Genomic DNA, 24,382 nt, shown 5'->3' with positions numbered 1-24,382 from the left:
TAGTTCAGTTCTAGTTCAGTTCTAGTTCAGTTCTAGTTCAGTTCAGTTCTAGTTCAGTTCTAGTTCAGTTCTAGTTCAGTTCTAGTTCAGTTCTAGTTCAGTTCTAGTTCAGTTCTAGTTCAGTTCAGTTCTAGTTCAGTTCTAGTTCAGTTCTAGTTCAGTTCTAGTTCAGTTCTAGTTCAGTTGTAGTTCAGATCTAGTTCAGTTCTAGCTCATTTCTAGTTCTGTTCTATTTCAGTTCTAGTTTAGTTCTAGTTCAGTTCTAGTTCAGTTCTAGTTCAGTTCTGTTCTAGTTCTGGTTCAGTTCTAGTTCAGTTCTAGTTCAGTTCAAGTTCGTTCTAGTTCAGTTCAAGTTCGTTCTAGTTTAGTTCAAGTTCGTTCTAGTTCTGTTCTAGTTCTGCTATAGTTCTGTTCTAGTTCTGTTCTAGTTCTGTTCTAGTTCTGTTCTAGTTCTATTCTAGTTCAGTTCTAGTTCTGTTCTAATTCTGTTATAGTTCAGTTCTAGTTCAGTTCTAGTTCGTTCTACTTCTGTTCTAGTTCAATACTTGTTCTGTTCTAGAACTGTCTGTTCTAAACAGTGAAATAATAATTATTAATAAATTTGCAAATATTTCAAATTGTTTGAAAGATCTTTGCTTAATCTTTTTTAAAATAAGTTTTTCGATTTATTTAAAACTATACGATTTTGTTTAAAGAATCTCCAAATATTTTTCTCAAAATTTCCTTACAAAAAAAAAAAAAAAAAATCACTCCAGTGTTATAATATGGAAACAAAACTTAACTTAAAAATAATTAATTTTTTTACGAAAAAGCCAAAATATTTAATAAAATGCCTTAAATGTTGTAATTAAAAAAAAAAAAAATAATAATTTAATTAAAATCAAAAAAAAAAACCGAAAGAAAAACAAAACAGAAATACAATAATCTAAATATGCTTGCATAAACTAAATATTTAATCAAAATTCATACATTTATTAATGTTTAAACTTCTATTAGGAAAAAAACTTAAAATATCATACAAAAACTCATATCATTCACTATTACAAAAAAAAAAAAAAAAAAAACAATATAAATACATAAAAGCAGTCAGTCAGTCAGTTAGTTAGTCATATATTCATATCGTTAAAAACCAAATTATTTTTTTTTATAATTGGAATTGATAACATTTTGCAAAATTTAATTTAAGGGCGACGTTAACGAACAAAACAAATAATTATTATGTGTAAATCCTAAAAATAAAATAATAATTTTTGTTTAGTCTTTAGGAATTCTTTTTTTATATAACAAATTATTTTTTTGATATTAAAATATAATAAAAAATAATAACTATATTGTTTGAAAATAATTAATGTTAAACAAAAAACGAAGAAAACAAAAACAACTGATGAAAAAAAAAACACAAAAAAAAAATAAATGTTTTTTACCTTTATTAACTATTTATTAATAAAATAACAAATAAAGAATGGTACCTATTTTAATGTTTAATATTAGACAAATTTAAAATCTAAAATATAAAAACAAAACTAGATTTTTATTTAATTATGTAAAGTATAACACAAGAAATAAAGTTTGTATTTTTTCAATAAACTATCAACTTAATAAAAAATTTTTAAAATAAATGTTTAAAAGTTGTTATAAGCAGTAAGTATATTTTGATAACTTTCACCCTGGTGGATGGCTTATAGATAGTGGAGGTGATTAAGCTTCATACATAGTATGTCCGTCCGTCTGTTTGTCCTTCTGTATGTGTTTGTTGAAATCAAATTTCTTTTGTTGCTTAGTGTTTTGTAGTTAAAGAAATCGAGTTTTCTGGATTTTTTTTAAAACATTTAACAGTTTTAAATAAATACTTACTTACATAAACTCTTTACGAAATAAACAAATTTAATTATTTTTTCTTTCTTTAAGCAGCCGAATTATGTTGAATTTTTATTATTAAATATCGAATAAAGATTTTTCCCTTAAATTTTAATTGATACTGCTTAATAATGCAGTTATTGGCATATTTCCATAATGCCTTTCAAAATCTCAGAATTATATTTATATATGAATGTATATAAAAAAAACTGGATTATTTTAAAAATATTAAAATTACAAAAAAGTATTTGATTAAAACTAAATATCTAGTTAAAAAAATATATTAAATTAATAAATTGCAACTACTACCAACTAACACTTATACTATGTATATATTTCTCATTTGATTACAATGCCACAAAAAAATGCATTCATAACAAACAAAATCGATAATAACTATTAGATTTTAAAACAAGCTGTGTTTTACGTAACCCTAGTGGCACAATTTCGATAGTAGGTAAATGTTTGGGGTTGTGGTATTTCCACATCATCTTCGGGTAAACCAGGACGATTTACATTCACATTGGGATGCACTTCTTCCCATTCGGAAGGTGAACAGCTTAAAACACCTTTAGCACCTTGTGATAATCTTCTCGTGGAAGGTTTTCCCAAACGATCTTCGGGCGGCAAAGGATTATTTAGCATATGCGTTACACTTTTTGAAAGACGCACAGATTGTATACGATTGTAGCCCGAACCAGTGGGTTTATAACGTTGCCATTTCGAGGATAAACGTTCTATTTCATTTGTCATCCATTGTTGAACTGAAGAGGTACCCATAATATGAGAAATTTGCGTTTTTTTTTAACGTTTAGCTCGCTTTGAGTTTTTAGAAAATACTAAATTGTTTCCATACGTGACCTGTTTGTTTTATAGTCTTCTAATTTGTGCTTTTGTTGTTTAGAATTTTTTTTTTTTTTTGCAATTTTGTTTTGTTTAAGAAAAACATTTACATAAAACCTTCATTTAATCCCTTGTCCGAAAAGGCTGTTGTGTAGATTTGTATATCGTTTGTTTTTGGTTTTGTCTGTTATTGATTTTTATTATATATTATTTAATTTTATATTTGTGGTTTTGTATAGATATGTTTGTTAACAACATTGTGATGGACAAGAGTTCATAATGTGTTGTTTACAAAAAGAAAACTTTCAACATTTAATGAAGGGTTCAAGGTTGTTACTTAACACCTTAAAGGTTTCCGATTGCATCAATGTTACTGGCAATCACGAAATTTGTAGGTATTTTATATTAAACCTGCTTTATGAGGGGGATAATTAATTGCTTGACGTTTTAAGGTAAACGAATATTCTTTTAATTTGAGGTCATGACCTCGATCTTTACAAATAGCGAAATTAACAATCAAAATCTCAAAATCTCTTCATATACTTTTGTTTTGCTTTTTTTATTTAAAAACCATTAAGATGTATCATACATATACATACATAAATTAAAATTTTATACCATAATAATATTACTTAATTAATAAACATTTATATAAAGGTCAAAAAGTGAGTAAGTGTTACTAGGTTTCGAGAGTTAAAAGAACAATTTCGAGGGAAGTTCAGAAAAAAGGAACTTAAAGTTTCACAAAAATTGTGCGAAAAGTATAATGAATAAATTCAATTTTAGAAGAGCATTTCTGTCATGGTTAAAAGAAACTTTAAGAAGTATGGAAATTAAATATAAATTCTTAGTTGAGTTATAAAAACTATAAAACTAACACTACATACATACGTATATATGAATGAAAATTAAGAAACTTTGCAGGTTTCATCATGTAAATTTTCCTCATTAAATTCATCTCCCTGTGTTGAAAAGGCACCGCCTTGTAAAACTTTATTAACAGCAGCACGAGCTAAATAGCCAGTGGTTTCATTATATACTAAAGCATAAAATGGTGTCATATCATTGTTATGATCTTGTATATTGTTATCCTGAAATAGAAAACAAAATAAAGCTAAATCGAAATCCAGAAATAGTTTAATGTTATATAATACTAACCTTGCAATACATTAAAAGGCTTCTAATAAGATTTCATCCAAATCTAAAGCATGTTTGAAATGTAATTCGGGATTCCTGTAAGCAAATACCATATTTTATTATTTTCTCAGTATCGCTAAATATTTACATATGTATTAAATTAAAACTCACCTGCTTAATATTGTCGCTATAATACATAATAATTCCACAGTTATTTGTCGTCTTTCTGGTTTCTCTATACAAATTAAGGTCTCTTCGACTAAAAGCGAAAAGTTTAATTCTCCTCTACTCATATTAATTAAGGTAGGAGAGGCTGGCAATAAATGTCCCTGTGTGGTTATACCCAGCGGAGTGCGTAGTAAAATTTCCCAGATTTTATTATAAAAGTTTTTGGGCACTCGACACAAACAACCCTCCAATTGGCGTTTTTGTAAAGTTGTAAGTCTGTTAGTCATTAAAAAAAAAAAAAAAATAATTAGTAAAACAATTTTAATTCAATTTATGCTTAAAATTACCTTTCTTCGGTGGCCCATTCACTAACAGTAAGAACTTTTTGCAATAGGATACGCACTTGAAACGGTGATAAATTATCTACATCTATTGTTTCTTGGCCAGAAATTTGCAAATAAATACGCATAGCCTCCAAAACCCAACCAATGCGAATCTTTATTATGATAGAAAAACATTTAAATATTTTACAAAATAATTTCTAAGATATTACCACAAACTCACCTTTAAAATACCTCTAAACATAGAGGGATTAGTAGCGATTAAACGTCCGCAATATAACACAACTTCCTGTTGCAATACTGCCTGTATAACATTATACGGTTGTACTGTATTATACATAACATCACGTATTTCTGCTGGTGTCATAGGTTTATCAAATACTGTTTCCTTTTGTCCAATAACACCAACCGTCAATTCTTTGCCATTTACCAGGACAGTCGTTATAAAAGGACTAATAGAATCAACAATGTGATGTAGTAGGGAAGAACAATAACGTACGGCACGCCAATAACGCAAAGAGCCAGCACGATGATATAATTGTGTTAGAGCTTGTTGAACGGATAGACCGTTAACTTCAAAATGAGAACCCTCACGATTTAGTAGTATGCCCCAGAGTTGACAGAGACAGAAGAGAGATTCGGTACTGCGTAAAGCATCGATAATTTCATGTGTTGGTTTGTGATTATAGTGCTGGAAAATTGTAATAAATATTGTATTAAAAGTGTGCTTTCGTTGAGTTAGTGTAGGTTTGTAGTTAAGTGGTCTAGTCGTTGGTTCGATTCCCAACAGAGGCGCTGGTAAAGGAGCACACAACATGGGCGGTGGAAACCTAGGTTATTTCTTAGGATTAGATGTAACTACATCCTTGTTTCTAACTAACTTTTGAGAAGATTGAATTGAAGAGGTAAGTAAGTAAGTAAGTAAGTAAGTAAGTAAGTAAGTAAGAAGTAGAAGTAAGTAAGTAAGTAAGTAAGTAAGTAAGTAAGTAAGTAAGTAAGTAAGTAAGTAAGTAAGTAAGTAAGTAAGTAGTAAGTAAGTAAGTAAGTAAGTAAGTAAGTAAGTAAGTAAGTAAGTAAGTAAGTAAGTAAGTTAAGTAAGTAAGTAAGTAAGTAAGTAAGTAAGTAAGTAAGTAAGTAAGTAAGTAAGTAAGTAAGTAAGTAAGTAAGTAAGTAAGTAAGTAAGTAAGTAAGTAAGTAAGTAAGTAAGTAAGTAAGTAAGTAAGTAAGTAAGTAAGTAAGTAAGTAAGTAAGTAAGTAAGTAAGTAAGTAAGTAAGTAAGTAAGTAAGTAAGTAAGTAAGTAAGTAAGTAAGTAAGTAAGTAAGTAAGTAAGTAAGTAAGTAAGTAAGTAAGTAAGTAAGTAAGTAAGTAAGTAAGTAAGTAAGTAAGTAAGTAAGTAAGTAAGTAAGTAAGTAAGTAAGTAAGTAAGTAAGTAAGTAAGTAAGTAAGTAAGTAAGTAAGTAAGTAAGTAAGTAAGTAAGTAAGTAAGTAAGTAAGTAAGTAAGTAAGTAAGTAAGTAAGTAAGTAAGTAAGTAAGTAAGTAAGTAAGTAAGTAAGTAAGTAAGTAAGTAAGTAAGTAAGTAAGTAAGTAAGTAAGTAAGTAAGTAAGTAAGTAAGTAAGTAAGTAAGTAAGTAAGTAAGTAAGTAAGTAAGTAAGTAAGTAAGTAAGTAAGTAAGTAAGTAAGTAAGTAAGTAAGTAAGTAGGTAATAAGTAACTAACGTGCACTTGTTTATAGGATGTGACGTTAATCACCAACTATTATGGTGCAGCACGAACAAAAACGAAAGAGGCCTTGACCTCTTGGGCTTTATAATAGACAACAATCTGATTGCTGCAATTAATGATCAGGAACCTACATTTGAGACACAAACAACAAAAGAGGTTCTGGACACTCTTGACTCAATTTTTCACTGTCAAATATATCACAGCTGAGCTTGAAACTGCTTTTAGGGATGCCTTCAAAGCTTCTTGACAATGCAGCAATTACAGAAACAATAACTACTTTTAGTACCAACTTCACCTTAAAAAACATTTGTTAATTTAGCGAAACCTTGGAGAGCATATACATTAAGGTTATAACTTCTATTCTTCTTCCCGAACGTTGCTTTAAACAAAAGTTTAAATTTTTCAGTAAAAAATTTTCGAGGCATTTAAACAATTCTCAATTTCTTAAATTTTAAATTATAAAAAAAACAAAGTCTAAATTAAACTCACCTCTACGGTTATTTTTTCTTCTGTATACGTCTGTGCCTTAGGGACATCCGTTAACGATTGATAGCCAATATATTCATGATTAATTTGAGCAAAAGCATTCTCTTCATCTGATAAATCATTTTGATTCATAAAATCCAAATGTTCTGTAATTAAAAAATAAATAAACAATTAAACAAAACAACAACACTTTCATCTATAACCATACCCACCTATGCAAGAACTACTAATAAGATTTTGTAATCTGCCAATGCGAACTTTCATGCCATCACAATAGCCCTTCTTCAACATGGCCAATAAATCTAACATTTCTTTAAACTGAGGATCACGCATATGTTCCTCACGTATTAACAAACAGACCGTAGGTCTACCAGATAAACGCCAATATTTACCCACAAATTGTAATTCAGTTTTGATATCATCAATTAACAAAGCCATATCACGATAAAGATAAAAATCAGAAACTTCGAATATCAAAGGATAACAGAGTACAGTCATGCCACAAATACGATACACTTTACTAGTGCCCAAAGAACCTACAGGTCTCGAGGGACGACCCGATAAGCCAACTTTATTATTAACACCTAAATGTTGATAGACTTTAATAAGTTCCGTGGAAGACCAAATTTGCACGGGTTCAACCTTTAATGTAATATAAAAGTTAAATATGTAAATAAGTTGGATTTTTAAAACATATGGAACCTACCTCATGAGGTGTTTGAGTTTGTATACCATAAGTAGCCATCATAGCTTGTAGACGCATAGATTCAGCAATTAAAACAATTTGTACTACCAAATCAGTAGCAGTACCCTAAGAGATTCAAATAATAATAAATAAATATTATTAATTATTATAAAATTTTATAATTATGCAAAAAAAAAAAAACTTTTCAACAAAATGCTTTTGAGAAATGAACACATGAAAAATATAAACAATTTCTTGGAGTTCAATGATAAAAAAAATTATCATGCAGTTTATTTTTTTTTTTATTAATTTTAATTAATATTATTAATTAGCATTCGTTTATTAAATTATAACACAATTATTTACTATTGATTAAAAACGATAAAATAATAATATATTTACATAAAAACCTATTTTATTAAACTATATTTTTTTAAATCTTAGAAAAATATATTTTTGTAAAAATTACCTTCTCTTTTTCCTGTATAAAAGGTACAATCTAGCATTTGTTTTTTTTTTTTTTTTAGTTTTTTAATATAAATAAATGAAAAACGTTCTTTAAAAGTACAATTTTATTAAACAAAATATCTGTGTAAAATTATCAATTTATATCTAAAAGGATAAAAGTAGGATAATACAGGTCAAATATTTGTCCAAATGGAACTGTATCTATTGCAAAATAGGTATATTTTTTGCACTATTTTTTATATTCGACCCTTATACCACAGATTTACAAAGCTTGTAGGTTTTTTTAAGCAATGTGAAACTACAGTAATCGTATATGAAATGCGTTTAATTATTTACAATATAGTTGTGTATAAGAAACTTAAAATATGAATTCAATTCAAAGAATTTGTCTAATGATTTCAATATTTAAAAGCAATGGTGCTTCGGTTGCTTAATATTAAAGCATTTAAAATTTCAAATAAAACTTATGTACATTTTTTAAGATAAAATTTTCGTATAACGATATAAGAGGGAGTCTATATCTTAAATAACACAAGTTTTTGCGATAACTAAAAAATGTATTTCGCTATTTGGTTCACCTTTGTGAAAAGGGTATATATATCTGGATCCTAATTAAGCTGTTGATTGAGTGAAAATCTATAAAAGGGGACTTTTTCGACATTCATTCTTTTAACCCAGAGACTAAAGTATACTATTCTAAAGGAAGCGCTGAATCTGACCTCGCATTTTCTCCATCACATCTGGGATTTGAGATATAGTGCTCTGAAGTAAACTAATTTTTGTCCCTTTTTAACGTTATAACAGGTGTGCTTCGCTAACCTGAAAACAATATAATACTTATTTTGTATGTGGGCGTGGCACCTGGCCTTTTATTTTGTTTAGAGATATCGTTTCCTGATTGTTTGTCCCTTTTTAAGGCGTTATAGCAGCACCAAGAAATCTTTATTTATAAAACTAGCTATACCCAGTGTGCTTCACTAACCTGAAAACAATATGATACTTATTTTGTACGTGGCCTTTCTTTTTGAAGTAAAAAGTAACCTTTCAGAAATACCTTAAGACATAGATAGATAGATAGATAGATAGATAGATAGATAGATAGATAGATAGATAGATAGATAGATAGATAGATAGATAGATAGATAGATAGATAGATAGATAGATAGATAGATAGATAGATAGATAGATAGATAGATAGATAGATAGATAGATAGATAGATAGATAGATAGATAGATAGATAGATAGATAGATAGATAGATAGATAGATAGATAGATAGATAGATAGATATATAGATAGATATATAGATAGATAGATAGATAGACAGACAGATAGATAGATAGATAGATAGATAGATAGATAGATAGATAGATGTAATTAAAAAAGTACAAATTTTAGTAACTACCTCACATGGAAGGCACCACCATATAGCTGGAATTAGGCAATTAGGGCGATATCAGGCGATAGAACTAAATCTAAGACCGTATTGGATTGTAAGAAAGCTTTAACTGAATACTCTCCCAGAGGTAAGGTTCACATCATATGGGTACCAGCCCACTCAGGAGTAGTCGGTAACGAAAGGGCGAATGTTATAGCTTTAAAGGGTAGGAAGCTGGAGGCAGTTAACGCGAAACCATTCGACGCAACAAAAGCTGAACTAAAAATATGGGTGAGAGAATTCCATAAGGCCTCTTGGAATAATGAAACAGTGGGTAGAACCACGAAGATTCTATGGGGTGACCCTGATGAGAGTAATAGTATACGCACAATTGGGACAAACGACGAATTTTTCGGAACGAATATTCGTCGTCAGAAATAGAACACACTTGGGTATATGAAAATGTACACAATCATTGCGTATGACGAAATTCGTCGTACGTAACGAACTATGCGATAGGTTTATTTCTATTTCTTACGCAGACGAACGACGAATTAATTGGGGAAAATTGTTTTAAAGTCAATTCCGGTAGCCCGAATTTGCTGAAATTTGGCGGTTGTGAGTACAGCTAATGACAATACAATATTATGTTCGAATATCCGAAATTATATTTGAAAATTCGAAGATATGTTCGAAACATTTTTTATGCTCTTAAAATAATCTCTGGGTCATAAAAACTGGGTCATAAACCAGTTCTAGTGGCCCGAATTGTCTGAAATTTGGCAGTCTGGAGTACACTTGATGACACTACAATGCTATGTTGGAATATTTAAAATAAAGTTCGAAAATTCGAAATAATGTTCGAAAAAATTTTGAAGCTCAATCTCAAAATTGGGGATATTCATTCACAAAAATATAATTTTAGTTTTTTTCGAGGCCAATTTCTTACATTTTTGAAACGGATTCGCAGTACGAATAATTTGATTGTGTTCCATTCGACGAATTTACGCAACGAATTTTTGTCGACTAGTTCGTCGTGCTATACGAAATTCGTCGTTCGTCCCAATTGTGCGTATACCATAAGACGAAAAATCTCCTCAAAATGAGAAAGTCTGAAGTTAGTATGATGGTACATATTCTGAGTGGATACGCTGGATTACGAGCACATCTATGCAAAATTGGACGTGCGGATTCAGACGAATGTAGAGCATGTAGAGAAGACAGTGAAACTCTGGAGCACTTTCTTTGCCACTGCCAGGCATTCGTCGAAGTTAGATCCAAGTATCTTGGAAGTAATGTTATTCCGGAAATAACATTCCTGACTAATACTGATTGGAAGATTCTTAGGAATTACGTTCAGGAAACTGAGTTTATGAACACTGAAAAATAATTCATTCATTTCCTTTTTTTCATGATAAGGAGCGCACAACAGGCCCGATAGTGGCCTAGGTGTATTTCTTCGGATTTAACATCCTCCTATCAACCTACCTACCTACCTAAGTCTAACTGTTCTAGTTATGAATATTCAAGTAATTACCACGCCCACTATTTTTTCTCAAAAAAAATTAAAACTTGTACCAAAATTGTGGACTCTATCTGTTATAGTTTTCCTGATTTGCAGGTTTTAGTATTTACATCATATGGAATGTACCACGCCCCTAAAGCTGGATCGAGGATCCATACCTAAAGATATGCGTACAGTATTTGAATAGTCTTACTGTTTATGGATATGCAGATTTTGGTATTTACTTTAGATCGCCCATTTTTATTAAAAATATTTATATTTCAACAAAAGTTACTTGTACTCTGTTATAGTTTTCCAGATGTTCAGATTTTACTTTATATGGTAGGTGCCACACCTACTATTGCTAGAGTTCGTCCATTTTGGTCTAAAATATTTATATTGAAACTAATGTTGTTTTTAAAACATTAAGGGGCCTATTGCTGTTATATTTTTGCCCATATACTCATTTTATTTTTAGCTCGCAATAGTAGGTAATGTAGTATATGTGGGCGTGGCACCTCGCCCACTTGAAAATTTAAAATAAAAATTACACTGTAACTTCTTCCAGATATACGGAAAAACACTGTTAAAGCAACTGATTCGTTTAAAAGGAGAATAACAACTCTAGATCATAATGCAATACCTGTTTTAAAACTAAAAGAAGTGGTTGAGAAGTTTTGTCTCAAACACACTTCAGGCATGCTCCCTCTAGGATACGCTTAAATTTAGAACATTTTCCAATTTTAAAAAGGAAAATTTCAAATAAAGAAATCTTCTATATGTCTGATTGTTGAACATAAACAATTTTATAACCATGATACCCGATAACCAATCAACCGTGAAAAACACACAGACCAACAAATTTTTAACCTAGAGACCTTATTATACTTTTCTAAAAGATTGAGCGGAACTGAATTCGGATCAGGCATCAAACCTCATCAGATTTTTCATATACTGTATCATCAAGTTTGAAACACCCTCGTTTTTGGCCATATTTGAGACGATATAACAGTCTAATCTGTCGACTTTAAAATAAAGATTTAAGCTCTGTTAAAATTTCTTATTTCTTCGAGATTTCTTAACATAAAGCTTGAAACTACCGTAGCTAAGTCTAAAAAATTGCTTCATTTCCCCATAAAAATACGTTTTGTATTGTTCAAAAATCTTTTGTTTTTGTTAAGATATCGTCCTTTGAAGTTTTTGCTGATATTATTATGGATAGAAAAACTAAATAACAAAATAAAATCTTAAAAATATTATATAAATTCCAGTAAAATAATTTAAAAAATCCTTAATTAAATATACAAACTTATATAGGAATTATATGCATGTATGTATAACGATGACTAAATGCAAAAAAAACTTTATTTTAAGCAATTCCCAACTACAAACTTATATTATAAATTTCTATTTAAACATTAAAAATTTCACAATTACGACACAAAACTTAAAGATACATAAAAGCAACAACAAATAAAAAAATTAACTTAGAAAAATGAATAAATAAAACCCAGTAAAACATTGAGTAAAACAATATTTAGTAAGGAAAAAAACACAATCAACAATTAATAAATTAAAAAAGGCAGAAAAATTTAGTAAAACCCAAAAGTAATAATTACTTACAGTGCCAGGTTTAGCCTAATAATAGAAAAATATATAAAAAAATACAATATTAAAGAAAAAAGTTCAAAAATAAGACAAAAAAAAGGCTGCTAACAAAAGGATACACAAATTTGTAAGTTAAAAACATTTAGAAAAAAAAGAATGTTAGTAAAAAAAAATAAAAATAAATTTGGAAAATATGTGTTTAAAATAAGTTATAAAAAAAATGTTTGATATTTACGTTTGAAATATACATTTTATTTACTACTAAAGTTCAACTACTTGGTGCTATAATGGTGTTTTTACAAGCCAAACATAATTTAACTATGTGATCTACAAAATTTTGATAAATATTTATGTATGTGTATGTATAGAGCACGTTTATAACATTTTATACATTTCTTAAAAAAAAAAACAAACTCAATTTTTTTTTTTTGTAAAAGAATACGTTAAAAGCACTTACGTTGTGTTTTTCATCGAAGGCTTTTCCCTGGATTATTTTTGAATTGTATTAGGTGTTTTTAGTTTAATTTTGTAATACCAATTTTAATTATATATATATATAATTTTGTTTTATTTGTTATTTGATAAAAAAACATAATTACGAGGATAAGGACAACAAGGTAGTAGACGATTTAGTGTAGCAAACGTAGCAGGGTAAATAAAATATACAGAGAAAGAAATTTGACAAAAACTTATTTTATTATATGTTTAGGATTTTGTATATAGATATTCAGAATTAAGCCAATTATTTAAACAAAACTAGAGGATGATAAAACTATTTATTAAATTATAAAAACCAAAAACATAAGAAGACCTACAACTGCAAAATATTATCGTGTAAATTAGGGAATAGTTTATATAATTACATACCTGAAAAGCTGAATAACGACCGGCTCGTCTGGGTCTGTTATAACTAGGCAAATAACGACGTATTGGATCTAATTCATTTATATGCAATAGGCCAGCTGTCAAAAGTTGGGCTATTATAAACATAGATTGACCCCATAGGAATAGGGTTTGGGTGGGTGCTTTTAAATAAGAACCCTCACCATCTGGTGCATAATACATAGTGACAACTGGATCGCCATAAGTGTCGGCATACATACATTTACGCAGTTCATTTTGATATTCCTCAATTTGATCATTGTTATTCTTAAAGACACCATCAATTATCATTTCAATGAAAAACAGTGGCCATTCACATTCAATACCCTCAAATTCTTTTAATTCGCCAGTGTGATAATATCTGTGTTTAATAATAACAAGTACATTTCAGTTTTACAAAGTTTTAACAAAAAAATTGAATTGAAGTAAATCGAGAACTGAACTTGAACTAGAATTGAACTAGAACTGAACTAGAACTAGTACTGAACTAGAACTGAACTAGAACTGAACTAGAACTGAACTAGAACTGAACTAGAACTGAACTAGAACTGAATTAGAAATGAACTAGAAATGAACTAGAAATGAACTAGAACTGAACTAGAACTGAACTAGAACTGAACTAGAACTGAACTAGAACTGAACTAGAACTGAACTAGAACTGAACTAGAACTGAACTAGAACTTAACTAGAACTGAACTAGAACTGAACTAGGACTGAACTAGAACTGAACTAGAACTGAACTAGAACTGAACTAGAACTGAACTAGAACTGAACTAGAACTGAACTAGAACTGAACTAGAACTGAACTAGAACTGAACTAGAACTGAACTAGAACTAGAACTGAACTAGAACTGAACTAGAACTAGAACTGAACTAGAACTGAACTAGAACTAGAACTGAACTAGAACTGAACTAGAACTGAACTAGAACTGAACTAGAACTGAACTAGAACTCAACTAGAACTGAACTAGAACTGAACTAGAACTGAACTAGAACTGAACTAGAACTGAACTAGAACTGAACTAGAACTGAACTAGAACTGAACTAGAACTGAACTAGAACTGAACTAGAACTGAACTAGAACTGAACTAGAACTGAACTAGAACTGAACTAGAACTGAACTAGAACTGAACTAGAACTGAACTAGAACTGAACTAGAACTGAACTAGAACTGAACTAGAACTGAACTAGAACTGAATTAGAAATGAAATAGAACTGAACTAGAACTGAACTAGAACTGAACTAGAACTGAACTAGAACTGAACTAGAACTGAACTAGAACTGAACTAGAACTGAACTAGAACTGAACTAGAACTGAACTAGAACTGAACTAGAACTGAACTAGAACTGAACTAGAACTGAACTAGAACTGAACTAGAACTGAACTAAAACTGAACTAGAACTGAACTAGAACTGAACTAGAACTGAACTAGAACTGAACTAAACTGAACTAGAACTGAACTAGAACTGAACTAGAACTGAACTAGAACTGAACTAGAACTGAACTAGAACTGAACTAGAACTGAACTAGACTGAACTAGAACTGAACTAGAACTGAACTAGAACTGAACTAGAACTGAACTAGAACTGAACTAGAACTAAACTAGAACTGAACTAGAACTGAACTAGAACTGAACTAGAATTGAACTAGAACATGACTAGAACTGAACTAGAACTGAACTAGAACTAGAACTAAACTAGAACCGAATAAACATTTAAACTTACCTTCTACTTTTATCTTCCACTTTACTCAAAAATCCATCACGACTAAAGCGTTTGAAACCTCTTCTGCCACGCAAACGACTTATAACATTATGTTTGGTTTGTTCCACTAAACTGTCTTCGTGAGAAGCAAACGCTGGGAAGGACAAGGTAAGTAATAGAGAAGCATCAACACCCTATAATAAAAAATAACAATATGAAGTAACTTAATATTGGCTTATTTTTATAATTTATTTTTATAATATTTTACCTTTGAACTGGACTCTCTGGGAAGCATAGTTTCGAAAATACTACGATTACGATTGTGAGCATCAATATCAACATAGACAACACTCCAAGAAGCGCCTTTTTCACCAAACAAATTACAACCGTTAATAGCTTCCAAAGCCGATTTGGCCATGCCTTAAAGCAAAAAGAGAAGAAATGATATGTTATAATAATTAATATTGTTATTTCGAAATGCTTACCAATTGAAGAGGCATGTATTTCGGGAGTACCATTGTTATATTTAGAGCCACGTTCCCACATACCAAAATCCGGTGTACGATAAGCTCTTTCGACATAGTAAACTAAATTTTGCACAAAAGCCACTTCATCCTTAAAACGAAATTTAAAGAAAAATTGTTTAATTTAAAAATATGAAAACAATGCTTTATCTCTCTCACCTGTGTATAAATAATTTGTAAACCTGAAGTTATCATTTGCACTAAAAATATTATATAAAGTGAAACAACATCTATTTGTAAATGATTATAAAAATCATCGGAATAGATCTCTTCACCGGTATGCAAATGAAATTTACTATGTAAAGCATGCTGATTAGATTGTCTCTGTTTGAATAGCTCAACCCGTGGCGCTTGTTTAATCCAACATTCTAATATACCACGCATGCATTTAACAGTAGATTGACCCAATTCATATGATTTGCCACGATCATCATCGATACGTCGATAGGCTTGATATAAACTCCATACGGCTGCAGCACAATAGACACTATCACGGACGGAACCAATTTCATGATCAGTACTCATTACAGGAAATAATCCAGTTATGGGACTTTGAAAACGTAGCAATTGTCGTTTAACTGGAAAAAAATGTATTATTAGTTTAAAATCTCTATCAATTTCAAAACCTATAAAATATTAATTATTTTTTAATAAATAAAAGATTATAAATTAAAAAATTATTAAATCTTTATTCAATTTATTCGCATTATATGTAAAGAACTTGATTTGCATACGAAATTAGTAAAAACAATAACATATAAACAAACCGTATTAATAAGTTTGTTTATAAACAAAAACTAAAAAAAAACAACAAATACTAAAGTGTCATTTATTTTTTGTTTACATCAACAAATTGTTTTTTTTTTCACAAATACAGATAAAGTGGGGAAAAGAGTCAAATAGCATGAGAAATGTGTGCAGCATAGATACAATTTTTAAAAATAGATCTTTTTTAATGAATCAAGAAAGAACCAATTTAATGTATGACAATTAAATGTGTTTGTGAATATGAAGAAAACATTCTCAACTAAAAAACACAATATGTGGCAAGGTTATATAATTTATATACATATAAAAATAAAAGTATTTTACATTAATTGTTAATAAATTATTTATATATTTATTGATTGCTAATGCCACACTTACCAATGCCATAATATATATCCAATTGCTTAACCGTATCCTCATAATTCGATGTTTTCAAAAATTGATCCAGATTGATATCTTCCAAACTGTTTTGCCTTCCTGAGGTAGATGGTGCTCCTGAGGTAACAGTACTACCAGGAGTAGTTACAGTAATACCCAAACTGCGCAATATGGAAATATATGTTTAATAGTTTATTTTCATATTTGGGAAAGTAATAATTCAATAAAAAAAAACCCTTTATGATTTACTTACTTTTTGGGTGGATCTCTCATGGTATAAAATGTAAAATATTGTAAATATTTTATATAGAATTATAAATTTTTTGCATTGGTATATAAAAAAGTTTTCCTGTAATATAAATACCCTTGGATAGCAGTTGTAAAAGTCAAATATGACGTTTATTTGACAAACAGCTGATAGCAACTGTATGAATTTAACGGTATATCGTGACAAAATTGCTACGTTAACAGGGTGTTTATGACAAAAAAAGTTCTTTATTTTAATTTTTATGTTAAAAAAAATATTTTTCAATTTTGAACCCAAGTTTTTAATATTTTTAGATATTTCAGAATTTTTCAAACTTTTAGAATTACTTTGTTTTTCCATTCCACTCGAAATAGTTGAAATTCGTGAATTTAAAATAATTTGTTTCTGAAAGAGGAATGAATATATGTTACATCAAATCCGAAGAAATAAAAATTACATCCTTCAATTTTGTTCTAAATATTCTAAATTGCTCTAAATTATGGTATAGTATTAACAATCATGTTGTACGGTTGTATCGTAGTATGTCGTAATTCCAATTCGAATCGAAATTTTCATTATTTGGCAACATTGATATTCCTCATTTCGATTCCGCGCCGCATCATTATAATATGAGCAACGTAAAGCTTTGGAACTATTTGGAATTGATTCATCCTGTCCTTACGATTCCGTTTTTGTAGGAATACAATGCAGAAAATCTACCAATAACATGTAATAATATGACCCACGTGAGTTGCAGGCCAGAAACTAAGGACTTCTTAGAAGTTTCCAAGGTACCAGTTTTTTCAAAAAATTATATCAATTTAAAAATTATAAACTGAACTAGTTCCATAACTGATCTAAAGAAGATATATAAGTTCTCTAAGCTTCTCTACAACTAGCTCCAACGATGAGAGATTCGAACAAAAACCATTCACCTATATTCTACAGTTCAATTGGAACCGAAATTTTCTTCGTTTGGCAACATTGCTATTCTGCATATCGATTCGAAGCTCCGTCCCTAAAATAACAACGAAGTGCCGGTCCACACATGGAAACTTTAGTTGAGAAAATTTTTCTTAATTCTCTTTTAAAAGTTTCCTTAATGTCTACACATAGAAACTTTTGTTTCAGAAACAAAGAATAACAAAACACAGCGAGTTTCCGAGTACGAGAAACTCTGTACCGCGAGATAGATGAATGATATTTCTATATCTTTTTCTCTCACGCAAAATCAAAAGTTTCCCAAAAATAGTTTCCTAGTGTGGACCGACAGTAAGAAAAATGTAGTTACGATCGTAATGCAGAATACACACAATCGTAAAGCATTGAAATTAAATGGAATTGTTTCTTCTTTCTATTACGATTCCGCTTTTTGTTGGAATACCAATTTTCGATCATAGCGTAATTGAATACGAAAACGTAATCGAAATGCAGAATAGGTCTGATTAAACAAATTTTAAAATATTAAATCAATTAAATTACTCGGTCCTATTCCTAATAAACTCCCGGGGAAATATTGTTCATAATTGCCCTGACTATGAACTGAGAAAATAACTAGTTCCAGAACTATTCTAAAGGTGTATATGTCTACTCAAAGCTTATCTAATTCTAGTTCTGAGGGTGAGAAATTCCAAGAAAACTTTATTAAAGAACTATTTCTTAGAACGAGTGTCGATTTCAAAAATTTTTCCATTGGACAATGATATTTCGTATTTTCATAGAAAACTGATTATTGCTCTAGATCCGAAACCTTATCAGTTATAATCCCAATATTGCAATTGCGGCTAATGAATGGAAAATCTTAAAACTACATACAGCTATCGATTAACTGATGGATATACTATCTATTACATCGATCAGTCAATATATATATAACCAATAATCGTGTCTGTTATGTAAATCGATTCGGTTTCAAAATCGAGAAAGCTTTTAACACGGAATTTGGTGTTCTGCAAATGGAATTTTTATTTGAACTTGAGTTACAGTTATATTAAAAAACGCAAAAAATAAATTTTTAATTTATTTTAATAAAATTAAAATCGATTTACTTTCGACTAGATTTGTGTACTCGTTTTTAATATTTGAATCATCTTATATCTAATACTACGTGTTTACATTTTTAAGAACTAAAATAACAAAGAGTTTATTTGACACAACTAACATGTGTTTTTAGCATTTGTATACAAACATCACCACCTGTTCTAGGTAAACAAACAAATTAAATTTGGCCTCTTCTAAATAAAACCGACCTACTGGGAAATAGAGAGAGTGAGAGAGCACATTTCACAAAAACTCCGACTCTCTTTAATAAACAAAAAAGTGAATGGTCATAAACAGCACACAAACAATATATTTACTCACTTTATCCAACAAATATTTAGATACAAAGCACACATATCTATATGTACCTAAACTGAATTATCGGTAGCATAAGCAACCATTAAACTAAACAAATGCCAAATGTTACTTGTGAGCAAGCAGCAGACATAATAAAATGATAAAGCTTATGTACTATACATACAAACTACTCTGTACAAATATACGTATGTACGTATTACTACTTAACAAAAGAAACAAAAGGCAAGCGAATGCGAAACCAGATTTATTTTATACCTTCGAAGGTATATACATCAGCAAATCAGTCACTCGCTCAGTTGGTGAAGTTAAGCGCATCATAGCGAACGTTAAAAGAACAACTCGAAGATTTGATTGATATGATAAAGAAAAGAAGAAAAAGTAGTGAATACATAATTATAAAATAAAAACTAAATAACTAAAAGCCGGTATATGAATAACTAACTCATAATTGTGTGGAGGCAGTAAACAAACAAACGAATTTCATTAAACATTTATAAAATAAGATAAATTTATACACCAACTAAATACTCAAGCAACACATCAACCGAAAAATATTGAAGATTATCTTTTGGATTCAAGTGTGAGGTCATCACGTATAGCAATAGTGCACAGAAAACGTGTTATACCTTGCAACACGGATTTCAAGGCCATCGTTATTAACGATTTTTTTTAAACTTTAATAAACTTTTATATAAAATTCTAAATAAAGTGGAACGTATATGTTCTTCTGACCTCATATGGAAATGGAAAGAAATTTTGAACTAGTTTATTGAAAAGTATTCAACGCCATAAACAATGGAGAAATTTTTAATACTCATACCTACTTGGTTTATGTTTTTAGTTTTATGTGTTCACAATTGCGGATGTGAAACCAAACAAAACATTTTACCTGATTTACCTCTAGAACATTTAAAGCGTTACTTAAATACATTCGCCAAAGTAAAGCAACAGTGTGAACAAAATAAAGACTGTAATCGTGATTTGTTGAAAGAGATTTCCTCTGCAGATAATGAAGTTTGTTGGGGCTTTGAACCGGGATGTAAAAAGAAAAATCGTTTCCAAACACCTTCCTGTCCTGGACAACATACAGGATGGGTAAGAAATAAAGAGGCACAATTGGATACTTTCTATCAACAGGCTGACTTTGGTTATGTACAACATCAAATCGAAGAATTAATGCTAATGTGTGAGCCCAAACTTATAACGGATTCTTCTTTAGAATGTACCAAATATTTAAGATTTTGTCGTGGTAGATATTTGATGTTAGATTTTCGAGATTTAGCACAAAGAAATGAACGTATACGTTATCATATGGATGTACTGGGACCGGGACAAATAAAGGGCTACTGCAAACTAAATGAAACAAGACTTAAAAATGAAATGGATCACATGGGTGCCCTGCAATCTTGGTCGCCTGAATTAAGAAACTTTGAACAAGCTACAAATAATTTCGATGAACAGAGCGACGAATGTGATATGTTCATAAATACGCCCACATTTTTAATGAAAATCGATGCTACGTATAATATGTATCACCATTTTTGTGATTTTTTCAATCTCTATGCTACACTATTCGTTAATCAAACTCACTACACAACATTCGATACAAATACTCAAATAATTGTATGGGAAACTTACCCGTATGATTCACCATTTGCCGCTACTTTCAAAGCTTTTTCTCATAACCCAGTCTGGACACTAGATCAAGTTAAAGGTAAACGCATTTGCTTCAGAAATGTTGTCTTGCCTTTGCTGCCCCGTATGATTTTTGGTTTATACTATAACACACCAATCGTAAGTTTATTTTAAAGTAATTCATATTTATTTTTTAAAGTAATTCATTTAAAATTTAATAACAGATTTTTTCTTTTTATATCTTTTTACTTAAAATTTATAGATACAAGGCTGCCATAGTAGTGGTATGTTTAGAGCCTTTTCCGAGTTTGTATTACATCGCTTGCGAATACCTTTCGAACCTCCTCAAAAGCAGAAAATCAGAATAACTTTTCTTTCACGACGCACAAAATATAGGCGAGTTTTAAATGAGGATAAATTGCTGGAAGAAATAATTAAAAATGAAAATTTCATTGTTAATAAAATATCGTATGAAAGGTAAGTTATTTTTTTTTATATTAATTGTTTATAGACGATAAGTGCATATATAGAAGTTAAAAATAAATTGCAACTTTAGCAAAATATTTCAAGGTGCTAAAAGTTTGTGTTAAATTTTATTTAAAAAAATTCTAGTATCTAAGTAAACATTTTTTGTAGTTCTGACGAATATCTTCGAAGTTATCAGTATTAGTAAAGAACAATACTGAATGAATAAATTTACAAATTACTTTCGTAAATAAATTTACATTTGAATTGAACTTTTTTTCCCAAAGAAGAAAAACTTGTTATATACCTTTTCTTATTTAAATAATCATGATATGAGTTAATCAATTTTATAAGATGTATAGATATTTTTATAGCTTTAACATTATACAGTTGTGTATATTTTAACTTTATATTTTAGAAGAGAATCTTTTATATGAATTTATGAATAGAAAAATTAATATTTGAGTAGTGTATTTACAATAAAAATAGGAAAATACTGATCTTTTAATATGTATATGTATGAAGGTATAGTAGCATGTAAGAAAATCTTTTAAATGTGTTGCTACTATCATTGATTGTCTGAATAGGTTTGTTTTAGGGAAAATGTGTAATATTTTACGTTATACGTTTCAAAGTTTAAATTCGTTGCAATAAAAGTGTCAGAAAAAGTTATAATATAAAACTTACCAATATTTCTATAAAATATAAATTTGTAATACAAAAAGCACGTTCTGGTTAGAAGATTTATAGCTTATAGTGTTTGTCCCCTTTGAACATCCAGAATACAATATATTTCACAATATATCTGAAATGAAAAAGTAACAGTTTTTCTAAATTAAACTGGAAACTAGAATCTAAATGGTTGATTGAAAAGTTAAAATTATATTATTATTATAGGGTAAGGAATAATGATCATACTATAGTTTCGTATATACCTTAAGGTTATAACTTTTTTACAATTTTTTAAAATTTCAAATCGGCAATATCCATCTCACATATAGTGTACGTTGAAAAAGTCCCGATCTTTAACATTTTTTAATGCGTTATCTTTGTTTAAACAAGTGTTATTATTTGACTCACTATTTTTGCCTATAGGAAAAGCAAGGGCAGGAGCTGTGGTGTGTCCATCTCCTAAATTTAGTAGCCAGAAATGTAGATTTTATAAGAAACTCATATAAAGTTGTTTACCTTAATTCCGACAAATTTTAACAATTTCTTGAAAAAAGTGATTTTCTAAAAAAGGGGTTATATGGGGGCAAGGGTAAATATGGGCCTATCTTTGTACATTTTTGTACATGATATTAGTGTTTATTAGTGAATTATTGACCTTCAAGTAATTTTCTGAAGGGGACTTTGTATGGGGGCTTGGGTCAAATAAAGTCCGATAATTACGAATATCGGTAGTATTATTAAGACGTATATAAAACTAAGTTTTGCCAATTTTTTTTTAGAGATACCACAATTTTTAACATAATTATGAACTCAAAAGACCTTTTCGGGGGGTAGGCTTGTATGGGGACTAGGTAAAATAATTTACCGATTTCAACCATTTTCAATAAGCTTCGTCGTTGGAAAACAAGTATGGTCCAAATTTCATCATATCTTGAAAATTGCGACCTGTACCTTGCGCACAAGGTTTACATGGACAGTCAGCCAGCCGGACGGACATGAAAGTGATTCTTTCAGAGTCTATTTATTAAAATAATGATCCATAAATGTACTTCTGACACAATGTACTATCAAATTTGGACCAGACTAATGATTTTTTTTGCTCTAGTATAATAAATATGCTACGGACTATTAATTTTATGAATATTTTATCGATTAATACACTAGACTAAGCTATTTTCTATAATAAAATAATACATATTTTGTTTAATACAATACTACTGATAGGTTCACGAATTAATAATGCCTGCTATTGACTAAGGATTCTTGTCTATTGATTTTTTAAATCTACACGTCGTAGATATAAAACAAATATCAAATTAGCAGTTATTGTAAACTAATCAATGCTGGAAAAAACATTCAATTTTCCAACACCATTTTTTATTTCCAGCGAAAATTTTCCACATGTTATACTTGTGTTAATAATAAAAACCGTTAGACTAATTAACCTAAAATTTACTTCTTTATTGCAGAGACCTATCATTCTTGCAACAGCTAGAAGTTACAAGGAATACCGATATTTTAATTGGAATGCATGGAGCAGGATTAACACATCTTCTATTCCTGCCCAATTGGGCAACAATTTTTGAGCTGTACAATTGTGAAGATCCCAATTGTTACAAAGATTTGGCTCGTTTACGAGGTGTTAACTACATCACTTGGGAGCATCGTGATTTAGTATATCCCGAAGATGAAGGACATCATCCTGAAGGTGGAGCCCATGCTAAATTTACAAATTACGCTTTTGATGTAAAGGAATTTTCACGTTTAGTGCAGAAGGCTGCTCAGCATGTGAGCAATCATGAAGAGTTTGTGAATTATCAAAAAGATAAAGAGGCTAAACACAAGGATGAATTGTAGTTACTTAATGTATTTTTATGTACTTACCCTGTTAGGATTTTATATATTGTTTGTAATGTGATTTTTATTGAAAATATATATTTTATACTCTTTTTTTCCACAAATAGAAATAAATTTTTTTCATAAACCAAGCCGCAAAAAAATGCGCGTCACACACAGATACCTGTGCCGACAAATATTAACGGCTGTAACGCTAAAAATATAGTCGGCGGCTTAAAATCGCCTGCAAGCCGGCAAAGTTTTCAATAGAGTTCTATAAATCGACTTTCGAAAAAAGCCGAAAAAGGTCGATATGTCGAAAGTCGAAAACTCGAAAATAGTAGAAAAAAGTCAAAAATAGTCGAAAATTTTAAAAAAGTGGAAATAAGTCAGTTTTCGTAAGTAAGTTTTCGTTTCAACTATAGAATCCTAGTTCTCAAATATTCAAATTTTAAATAAAAACGTAATCCGAGAAAAAAAAAGTAGAATTTTGTATATAATTTATAACAACAAAATAGAGCAAGCACAAAAGTTGTGTATGAAATTATGCAGGGATGGAAAAAAAATTTTAAAAATTAAAAAAAATATATATATTTAAAAAATTTTATTAATACTATGTCTCCACTGGCTTGAAATCTACTAGATTTGCTTAAAACTCTTCAAGGTGTTTCCACTGAGCTTACTCGTTTTTGATATTCGAATTTTTGAACAAATC

The 24,382-nt window shown here is 29.6% G+C and overlaps 3 protein-coding genes and 1 long non-coding RNA gene across 4 annotated transcripts; 1 reads left to right on the top strand and 3 right to left on the bottom strand.

The window, feature by feature from the left end:
• Window positions 1-2,122: 2,122 nt before the first annotated feature.
• Window positions 2,123-2,972, bottom strand: LOC119603988. The gene has a single exon (XM_037956298.1). It carries the CDS (start codon window positions 2,635-2,637, stop codon window positions 2,281-2,283), a length of 357 nt encoding a protein of 118 aa, XP_037812226.1. The 5' UTR covers window positions 2,638-2,972; the 3' UTR covers window positions 2,123-2,280.
• Window positions 2,973-3,240: 268 nt separating this feature from the next.
• LOC119603987 (probable phosphorylase b kinase regulatory subunit beta) lies at window positions 3,241-16,880 on the bottom strand. The gene is given in 17 exon segments (XM_037956297.1): window positions 3,241-3,791; window positions 3,859-3,872; window positions 3,875-3,933; window positions 4,009-4,281; window positions 4,353-4,501; window positions 4,570-5,037; window positions 6,560-6,702; window positions 6,769-7,198; window positions 7,263-7,367; window positions 12,214-12,228; window positions 13,066-13,441; window positions 14,806-14,978; window positions 15,053-15,204; window positions 15,270-15,399; window positions 15,468-15,886; window positions 16,455-16,615; window positions 16,708-16,880. Coding segments are annotated over 17 exon segments (3,270 nt in total). The 5' UTR covers window positions 16,728-16,880; the 3' UTR covers window positions 3,241-3,608.
• A 2,021-nt stretch (window positions 16,881-18,901) lies between these two features.
• LOC119603998 (EGF domain-specific O-linked N-acetylglucosamine transferase) lies at window positions 18,902-23,802 on the top strand. The gene is made up of 3 exons (XM_037956310.1): window positions 18,902-20,853; window positions 20,957-21,171; window positions 23,301-23,802. Exons 1-3 carry the CDS (start codon window positions 19,855-19,857, stop codon window positions 23,686-23,688), a joined length of 1,602 nt encoding a protein of 533 aa, XP_037812238.1. The 5' UTR covers window positions 18,902-19,854; the 3' UTR covers window positions 23,689-23,802.
• On the bottom strand, window positions 20,973-23,854 carry LOC119603999. Its single transcript, XR_005231451.1, has 3 exons — window positions 23,716-23,854; window positions 21,847-21,964; window positions 20,973-21,115 (listed from the first exon to the last, which is right to left on the bottom strand). It is a non-coding gene; the product is annotated as an uncharacterized LOC119603999 (long non-coding RNA).
• Window positions 23,855-24,382: the final 528 nt, after the last annotated feature.

The sequence above is a fragment of the Lucilia sericata genome, unplaced genomic scaffold (genome assembly GCF_015586225.1).
Source record: "Lucilia sericata isolate MDLA Ls3-8-SP2 unplaced genomic scaffold, ASM1558622v1 Contig000351F_arrow, whole genome shotgun sequence".
In the NCBI taxonomy this organism is placed as follows: Eukaryota; Metazoa; Arthropoda; class Insecta; order Diptera; family Calliphoridae; genus Lucilia; species Lucilia sericata.
This window is presented reverse-complemented; position numbering and strand designations above follow the sequence as displayed.